The 9892-nt window shown below is 58.6% G+C and overlaps 1 protein-coding gene across 1 annotated transcript; it reads left to right on the forward strand.

Moving 5' to 3' along the window:
• Window positions 1-3225: 3225 nt before the first annotated feature.
• On the forward strand, window positions 3226-9272 carry DMRTA2 (DMRT like family A2). The gene is made up of 2 exons (XM_004273876.3): window positions 3226-6284; window positions 7712-9272. The coding sequence occupies exons 1-2, from the start codon at window positions 5669-5671 to the stop codon at window positions 8761-8763; spliced, it is 1668 nt and encodes a 555-aa protein (XP_004273924.1). The 5' UTR covers window positions 3226-5668; the 3' UTR covers window positions 8764-9272.
• Window positions 9273-9892: the final 620 nt, after the last annotated feature.

Consider the following 9892-nt stretch of genomic DNA (forward strand, 5'->3'; position numbering starts at 1 on the left):
CTGCACTGCAAGCCAGGCTGCGCTTCTCACTGTCCATCTGGGGGTGCACGCGGCTGACAGTCTTAACGTGGCTCGGGAGTTGATCCGGAGGAAAATGTTGTCGTTGTGTGTCTATGCGTGTACAGGTGTGTATCTACGCGCGTGTCGTATGCACAAGAGCGTCCGTGGTTGTGCAGGAAACAGCGTGCTTGGGGCGGCCCGCGTAGAACCCTTCTCCCAAAGGCACCTTCCCTCTTTTCTCCACGCCCCCCTCCGGGTAAGGAGTTTCAGCCAAACTAACGGAATCTGGCGCGGCCAGGGGAGGGGTAGGGATGGGAGGGGCAATTCCGTCCTGGAGCCACTGGTTTGAGGATAATTACTTTTAATGTCAGAAAGATTTAGTTTAATATCATCTCTATTAGGCTGCCGGGAGGGTAATTAAACGCGACGCGCCGCAGCCGGCAAACAGATGGCGTCTGCTTGCTCCGAGGCCGCGGGCAAACAGCGCAAAAGTCAATGCCACCCGGGTTCCCCACCAGCGCCCCCGGCCCTGCTCCTACTCTGCGCCACCGCGCCGCGCCTCCAGCCCCCTCCACACCCTCAGTCCCCAGCCCCGGCCTCACCCTGGGTCTCCACCAGGGCTATCCCTTTGTACCCCACCACTGCCTGGGCAGGGACGAGAGTTGGGGACCAGTCTCAGACATGAAGGAGGTGGATTTTCGTTGCTCAGAGTGCTCCCCCGGGGCCCTCACACCCTGGCACGGCAGAGGCGTAAGCAAATGAGTTTGAGCCAGGAGGACGTGCATGAGTGAGTGTGTATGTGTGTGACTGTGTGAAGATGGGCTTTCTGCCCTCAGCCACTTCATTTGTCCCGGAGGTCTGGCTTTCTCTGCTCAGGGTCCAGCTGCCCGCAAGGCCCTCGGGTAGGGTTAGGTCCGTGGATGAGCGATGGCGCAAGTGCACGAGCATATGCTCGGGTCTGGTGTTCAGCCACCGAGATGGGAATCTGTGAACACCTGGGTGAGAGGTCACTCACCGAGTGAATGTCTCAGAATGAGGACATGCTTATGAGAGTGCTGTGAAGTCCATCAAACTTTCCGAAGGGATCCTCTCAGGTGGGAGAGCAGCGTCAGAGATGCATGCACCCTCTGGGCAGACACTCCGTGCAGGTACGAGGTGTGTCCAAGACTTGTGCAGAATGAGGTCACACGTGCAGACTGTGTGTCCAGCTGTGAAGCCACACTCTGGTGTGCGTCAGGGGCGTAGCCCCTAATGCCTCAGTCTGGGCATGCTCTTCCCACTGCTGGCAGCTCTGTCCAGCCACCCCGTTCTGGTCTGCTCCCCTCTGAGAGCACAGGCCAAATCAGGACTAGCTCAGAGTGGCCTATGGAGGTGTGAGTGCAGTGACTTCGACCAAGGACGGTTACTCTGACTCCTTCCATGACACATTCACTCCCATGAGCAGGGGGGACATCAGAACCTCGGGGATAGCAAAAGAAAGACTGTGGGTCCCGGACCTGTTGGGCGGTGAACCCGAGGAGAGAGGTGACTGCTCTAGGGGTGGGCAGGTTCCCTCTGGTTGGGCTGGGTTCCAGAATGTGTCCTCTCCCCAACTTAAGAAAATAAGATTCCTTCTACGCCAGCGGGAAAATGCGGGGATCCCAAATCCTGTGGCTTGACCCTTGGCTGCCGCAGGATCACTGGGACCGGACTGGGGGAATCTCACAGTGGCCTGGCCTCAAGTGCGAAGAGGGGTGTTTGGGCCAACGCCTCCCCGGAAGCTAGGCAGATTTCTATTGTTCATTTCGTTTGGGGTTTAAAATAAAGTCTCGAAAACTTTATCCAAGGTAGCTCTGGGAGGAGGCGCCGGATTCTGTCGTCTCTCCTCCACCCACCGCCCTGCCAGGGTGCAGTTGACGCATAGATTTCCTTGACCTCATAACCTCAAGATGTTGGACGGTGGGGTCTGGGTCCTTCGCTCCTAAAGGATTTTTATCCCAGACTCACTCCCTTACCATCTGTCCATGCGGGAGACCCAGCGGGAGCTGACCCCTTTCTCTTTCCCAAACACATTCTCAGGCTCCAGCGAGTGGAATTTGCTAGGAGCGAACAGCCGGGTTTCTAGCCTTTTCGCAGACTGTCAAGGTCTGAGCACGCTGCGCGCGGCCCTGGTCAACTTTCTGGAAGCAATCTGTCCGAATCTGCCTGGCTGTTGCGCGCACCACCCCCTCCCCCGCCCCGGTCCTCGGTTTGGCTTCGCCGAGGAACCTGCGCGAGGTCCCGCGCTGGGCGGTGGGGCCTCGCTCGTCTCGCCTTCCTACCCCAATCCCCAGCCCCCGGCGTCAGAGGCGTTCGGGCTGGCAGCAGTAGACCTGCCAAGTGGAAGGTTCTGCGTTCCGAGGCCCCCGGCCGAGTCTGCACGCCCAGTACGTCCGAGCCCCGGCTAGCGCGGGCCAGAGCCTGGGGGCCCTGGAAGTTCGAAAGGGCAACGCGGCAACCCTTGGTCGGGAGTGGAGGGAGAACGACTGGAAAACTCATTTTTTCTCATAAATTAAACGAATTTTCTTTACTCTGAAGGAGAGAGAGAAAAGTAGAAAAGAAAAATGAGTGAGAGAACATTAGAACGAGGAAAAGACAGAAAGTAAAGGGAAAGAGAATCACAGCGAGGGAAACCCGAGGCGATCCCGCCCGAGGACCGCGGCATTAATTCCAGATGTTGCCATTCAAGAGGGAAACAAAATCCGAAACTGTTACCTCCTCTGCGCACCGAGCTGTTCCTCAGAGCCGTGACGTCAGGACGGGAGGGTAAGGCGAAAGTTAAAACTACTCACTGGGGCCCGCGGCGACCTTGTCTCTGGACCGGAAGAACAGGCAGACTGATGTGCGTCCTGCGTCCAAGAGGATATGGGGAGACAGAGAGAAGCCACTTTTTACTTTCGTTTAAAAAAGAAAATCAAACTGTTAACTTAAAACAACGACGAAAAGAATCCCACCACCACGGAAAAGATATCTAGATGCTGCAGAAGTGAGGAAAGGAAAGAGAAAAATGGGCAGAAGGACGGGGTTAGAGGGGCTGGGAAAGGAAAGGCGCAGAGCGCACTGCCCCGGCGGGCGCCGACAGGAAGCGCTATCTCATTTCTCCTATCCCGGCTCCTTAAAAACGAAAATCCTCAAGCCACACTTACCCTCCGTGATGCCTATCGTACCAGGACTTTTAAAATAAAGGATCTGCCTTTTAAAGGCGGCAGGGGCGGAAAAAAAAAAAAAGCCTCCACTACTCCAAACGCGTTGGACTTGGGAGCATGCCGAAACAGAGCCGGATGGAGGGAGGAAAACTCTTCCTGGCATTTATGCCATGAACACCCTCCCTTCTCCACCCCCGCGCTCCCATTCCACCCCCACCCCGACCGCGGTAATTGAATTGTCACCTGCCCCCATCCCGCCCTGGGCCGCCAGGGCTACTTGGGGAGGTCGGCCTTGCCAAGCGCCCCCGGCCAGTGAGAGCGGCGCAGCGGAGCCCGCGCCCCAGAAACCGAGGGGTTACACACGTCTACGTAGAGGCGCACCCGACACGGTAATTAGGCGCAATTCACACGCTCTCGGGCACACGGAAACTACTTGTCACGGTATTTTCAACGCTCCTCCTTGCCCACTTTTTTTTCCACTCCTTCCCTGGAGCGCCCCCTCCCCTCCCCGAGGCCCTCAGAGAAGCTTTTGCAGTTTCGAATCTTTCGGACACTGTAGAGTGCGCGGCTCCCCGGGCGCGGGCCCGGCCAATCAGAGCGCCGTCTGCCTCCCCTGGCCAATGGCAGGCGCCACATTGTTGGCCAATTCTGTCTAATGGAGCCCTAAGGAGCAACAATAGAGCGGGGAAGCTGCTCATTGAGAGTCTGGCAGCGCCGGGCAGCTGGGGCCAGACTGTGTGCAGCGTCCGGCGCGCTCCGCGAGGGGACGCGGCGCGGAAAGGGCCGGGTCGTGGGTTCCAGCCCGTCGATCCCTAAACGGTTGCCCGGCTCCGATTTCCGACGGAAGGGTTGGACTGCGCAGCGTTCTGAGGGGGTCCGGAAGTTCGGACATGGTGACTGAAGGAGGGTGACGTGGTCAGATAAGGGGCCGGGGGCAAGGGGAAGAGGCTGAGAGCGCCAGCGTCGCGAGCGGAGCTGGGAGGCGCGTGCAGCGCCCGCGGAGGAGGATCCCCGAGCCTAAGGCAGGTAGTTGAGGGCCGCAGGGAGGGCAGGGGAGGCGTCCCGGCCTTCCGCCCCTGTTGATGAAGCCCGGGCCACTCTGGCCTCAGGGACTGCGCGGCTCGAGGGGCCTGAGGGAAGAAGGCAGTGCGCAAAGGGACGGGGTCCAGAATTCTTGGGCGGAGACACCAGGATTCGGGCTCAGGAGGGGAACCGGGGACCCAGAGGAGGCCGCGGCGGAAGCTTAGAGTTGGGCCCGCTTGGGCCTCCTGAGGCCACGGCACAGGGGGGACTCCTGCATTCTCTCAGACCCAGTTCCAGAGGCGACTCCCACGCCTCGGTGGTGCCTGCTGGGCCATTCAAATCCCAGGAACCCAACTCCGAGACCAGAATTTGGGAATCTGCTCCCGAGCGGGGTCCCGCGGTGCCCCAGAATGGAGAGGGCGTGTCTGACGACTGGATCCCTAAACCGGGAGGGGAGGGGAAGGCCGGGTGAGTTGGTCAGCTAAAAGGCTCTCCCTCCTGCAACGCTTAACTTTTGCAAGATACTTTTTCCTCCCCGACTACTCCAGACTACAAGGCTAAAAACTGTGCCACAGGTTTACTCCATCTCCAAGCCCAGCCTATGCCTGAGGGTTTTTTTTTCACGCACACCCCTCTCTCCCGCGTGGACCCTGGGTCCCAGACCCTCATATTACCTGTTTCTCGCTGTTTTCCTCGCCCCTCAAGCTAATCCTCGGGCTGGGTTTGCTATCGAAAGAAAGATCCTTCCACTGCATTTCCTCTGTAATCCACCTCCCCAGGCCTCCTGAACTCAGCTCCACACCATTTTCTCTTCCCCCCTGGAGGCCCGCCCCTTGGAACTTGGACCCCCACATTTCCACGGGTCCCTGGGCCCCTGGGCCTAACTTTGCCCCTGAGTTGTTTCCTAGCCTTCACTCCACTTCCTAAAGCTTTTTTTTTTTTCGTCCCTGAGTTTTCTCTCCAACTCTCCTGCTCCCACCAGAAAAAAATCTTCCAGCCCAACCAGCTGAACTCTATGCCTTGATATTACCCTCCTCTTCACCCTTCTATAAAACTGAACGTTTCGCCTCGGGTTTTCCTGTTTTGCTCTTGGCATCAGTCTAACTGTTGGGTCAAAATTTTCTAATTCGAGTCCCACCAAACAAACATTTCTCTCTGCCTGTCTAACCTCAGTTCTGCTAAACTTTGGGGGATCTTTTTTTTTTAAACCCTTGTTACATTCATCTGAACCAATGACTTTTAAACTTTATATGTCTTTTAATTTTTTCCAGTGGAACCACTGATTCAGATGAAATCTTACACCCAGTGCATAAATCAGTTATAAGAACTCTGGTGGGAGTGGGGTCGGGGAGTTGGGCATTTACAAGTGGACTCCAAAGTCCACTCCCAGCGATTCCGTAACTGCTAGCTAAACCTCCCGCTGCCGAAATGCCCCTCTCTAAACCTGGATTCCTCCAGGGTGCGCTTTAGCTTAGCGCACCATGCGCTCCTCACCGCAAGTTTCTCCCCTCTTCCCACGGTGTTCCACGCCAGGTCCTGCCATGGAGCTGCGCTCCGAGTTGCCCAGCGTACCCGGCGCGGCGACGGCGGCTGCGACAGCGACGGGCCCGCCCGTGGCTTCGGTGGCGTCGGTGGCAGCGGCGGCGGCAGCGGCCGCTTCGCTACCTGTGAGCGTGGCGGGCGGCTTGCTACGAGCGCCGCCGCTGTTGTTGCGGGCTGCGGAGAAGTACCCGCGGACCCCCAAGTGCGCGCGCTGCCGCAACCACGGCGTGGTGTCTGCGCTCAAGGGCCACAAGCGCTACTGCCGCTGGAAGGACTGCCTGTGCGCCAAGTGCACGCTCATCGCCGAGCGCCAGCGCGTCATGGCGGCGCAGGTGGCGCTGCGCAGGCAACAGGCGCAGGAAGAGAACGAGGCGCGCGAGTTACAGCTCCTCTACGGCACTGCCGAGGGCCTGGCGCTGGCCGCCGCCAACGGCATCATCCCGCCGCGACCCGCCTACGAGGTCTTCGGCTCTGTGTGCGCCGCCGACGGCGGGGGGCAGGGAGCGGGAGCGCCCGCGGGCACCGGAGGCGGCGCCGCGGGCGCAGGGAGCTCAGGTGAGGAGAGGGGAGCAGGGACGGGGTTCAGGGGCGTGCAGCCCAGGGACTTGTCTCGGTACTGAAAGAGTAGAATCCCGTTCTCCAAACGCCCCACCTGGTGGAGCTGCCCGCGCACCAAGCCCCTGATTTGAGGCATAAACACACAAACTTTCCTTTCTCCCCTTTCTGAAGCATTTGCACTTTATTCCTTTCTCTCACCGCAGGCCCAAATGTAAACGCTTTAATCTTATTGCCTCTACCCAAAGGCAGCCATGTCTCAGCTTTCTTGCTCACTTCGCTGGGTCTTCTCCGCAGCGCGAGAACCCACGCGTCTTATCTTTTCTTTCGTTCTGCGCTTCTCCACACGCCGCAGATCCCTCCGCTCCTTCCCAACTCTCTTCAGCAATCCGACCCTCTCCAAGTCCCCTCCCCCGCCCCGCTTCGCTTTCTCTAGGTACTGAGGACGCCGAATTCCTTCCCAACCCCACTCCCCCCCTCCCCCGCAGGATTCCTTTTCTCCTGTTCCTAATGTTCCCTGGTCAACCGCCCTGCTCCTTCTTTCTAGCTTCCTTCCCTGCTCGTCTCCCTTTTCTCAGAGTACGCGCTCTCTCCCTTCTCTCAATCCCCTTTCCTCTTCCCAGTGCACTCCCTGTCCTGCTCTGGCCGCACCCTCTTCTTCGAGACTCCCTAGGCTTTTGGGGGAGGGGGTGCGGAATTAGGCCAGGGCTCACTCAGCTTCCAGCTTGGGAGGGAAGAACTTCTTAGGTCTTAATTATTTTTTAAGATTTTTTTTGATGTGGACCACTTTTAAAGTCTTTTTATTGAATTTGTTACAATATTGCTTCTGTTTTATGTTTTGGTTTTTTGGCGGGAGGCACGTGGGATCTTAGCTCCCAACCAGGGATCAAGTCTTAACCACTGGACCGCCAGGGAAGTCCCACTTAGGTCTTAATTTTGGAAAGGATGGATTAGAAATAGAGGCTCTACTTTTGCCTGTAGAGAGGCTTGGGATCTTGTAAATGCCCAAGGTGCATTCCCCTCCAGGCTGTGCTGCCCAGGGCCACAGAGCACCCAGGGCTGGGTTGGCTCTTGGAATCACAGGGGTGGAGTGAGGTCTTCTATACAGTGTGCGGTGCAGGTGCAAGTTGTGTTGGCTCCTGTTTGACCTCTGGGTCAGGCCACTTCTCCAGAGCAGGCCAAGACTAGGAAGGGTGAAGGTACTGGGCACAGATGTAGGAAGAGGGTCACTGGACACTGAGTTTACAGGGCACAGGTGGTTGGGGTTCTGGGTACAGAAAGAGAATGCGCTCTGGGAGCGGAGAAAGAGCCAGGGCTGTAGGGGCTCAGAGGGGAAGGAATGCTGGACTCCAAAGGGCTCTGGTGCTGTGGGGTGCGGTCACTTCCCTGCTAACCGCTCCTTTACATACCCCTTTCTCCCCTCCTAGAGGCCAAGTTACAGAAGTTTGACGTATTCCCCAAGACGCTGCTTCAGGCAGGCCGCGCAGGCAGCCCGCAGCCGCCGCCGGGAAAGCCCTTATCACCCGACGGCGCGGACTCTGGTCCCGGGACATCGTCCCCAGAGGTGCGAGCGGGCTCGGGCTCGGAGAACGGCGACGGCGAGTCCTTTTCTGGGTCGCCCCTGGCCCGGGCCTCCAAAGAGGCAGGTGGCAGCTGCCCAGGCAGCGCTGGCCCCGGAGGCGGCGGCGAGGAGGACAGCCCAGGATCCACCAGCCCTCTGGGTTCAGAATCCGGTTCCGAGGTCGACAAAGAAGAGGCAGAGGCCGCTCCCGCGCCCGGGCTGGGCGGGGGCCCGGGTCCACGGCAGCGGACGCCGCTAGACATCTTGACGCGCGTCTTCCCGGGCCACCGGCGGGGTGTCCTGGAGCTAGTGTTGCAGGGCTGCGGCGGCGACGTGGTGCAGGCTATCGAGCAGGTGCTGAACCACCACCGCGGGGGCCTGGCGGCCGGCCTCGGCCCCGCCGTGCCCCCCGATAAGGCCGCGGTGGGGGCAGTAGTAGCAGCGGATGACGCGTGGCCTGGCCGCGTCGACGCCGCGGCCGCTGGGGGGCCGGGGCTGCCCGCGCCGCTGCAGGCGGGCCCAGCCGCACCTCCGCACCACAGACCTTTGCTGGCCGGCGCCATGGCGCCCGGGGCGCTGGGCTCGCTGAGCAGCCGCTCGGCCTTCTCGCCACTGCAGCCCAACGCCAGTCACTTCGGCGCCGACGCGGGCGCCTACCCGCTGGGCGCGCCGCTCGGCCTCAGCCCCCTGCGCCTGGCCTACTCGGCGGCGGCGGCGCACAGTCGCGGCCTGGCCTTCATGGCTCCCTACTCCACCGCCGGCCTGGTGCCCACACTCGGCTTCCGCCCGCCCATGGACTACGCCTTCAGTGATCTCATGCGCGACCGCTCGGCCGCCGCCGCTGCTGTGCACAAGGAGCCGACCTACGGCGGCGGCCTGTACGGGCCCATGGTCAATGGCGCCCCGGAGAAGCAGTAGGGCGAGCGGCCCGGCAGTCGGGCGGCCCCCAAACAGGGACCCCAGGCTTGCCCCGCGGGCTGCCGGCCCGTCTTTGCCTGGTGCGCTCTCTGCGCCCCGGCTGGGATCCTCTCGCTCCAAGGTGGTTTTCAGTTTTGTTTTGGACGGTGGGTGGGGAGAGCTGAGCAAAGAGGAGCAGCTTCAGATGCAGATGTTCTCGGAGGGGATGTGAGACCCCCATCCTCGTCCCGCGACCCTATCAAGGCTCCCCATCCCTTCAGAAGGCCGGGAATTCTTGAGAATTCAGAGGCTGCAGCCGCTGCGCAAGCTCCTGCCTCTCCTGTCGCTATGCTCGTCACACCTGCCCGCGCTCCCGAATGGTTGGCAGGATAGTCCGAGAGTCTGTCTTCTGTGTCTCCCCCTCCCTTAAAAAAATTTTTAATATTCGCTCTAACAAATATAAATTTAGGATGTATAAATCTCTTGGCACTGAGTTGAGTCTTTGGGACACACATATATATCGATATCAAATTGTAAAAAAAGAAAATAAGGAAACAAGTTCTAAGGTGCACTTTCCTCGTTGCGGTATTTGTCGCTCTCTTTGTTGCTTATGCCGATAAGCATGGGTTTCCTTGGTGCAGTGTGAGTTTTTATATATGTATAAATCTATATATAAACTATACATATATATACAAGCCAGTGTATAATGTTATAAAATGGAATTCTAAGTTATTAATCTGTAGGTGACCTCGGTATTAACGTGAAAAATATTCAAAAACAAGCAAAAAAAAAGGACAAAACGGAAAAAAATTAGACTATGCGTGCATTGTACTTATCAGGTTTATAGATTAAATATATTGTAAACCCGAGATGAATCCTGCCCACCCGCCCCTCTTGCCTGCGGCCTGTCTCTCCCTAAGGAGCGGTCTAGGTGCGCACTGAAGCAGGAACAGAGTGACCCGTGACTGAGCCGGAACCGCCCGCCGGAGGGCCCATCCCCGCCTCGCGGGACTCGCCAGGCACCTCGGCCGAAGGGCCGGCAGCGGGAAACGCTGCTGCAGAGAATGGCTCACTTTGTGCTTTCCTTTGCCTAGACATGAGCTAGAAATAAATGTTATTTTCTAAGAAAACAGCAACGAATCCCGTCCCG

This window comes from Orcinus orca, chromosome 1, assembly GCF_937001465.1.
Source record: "Orcinus orca chromosome 1, mOrcOrc1.1, whole genome shotgun sequence".
In the NCBI taxonomy this organism is placed as follows: Eukaryota; Metazoa; Chordata; class Mammalia; order Artiodactyla; family Delphinidae; genus Orcinus; species Orcinus orca.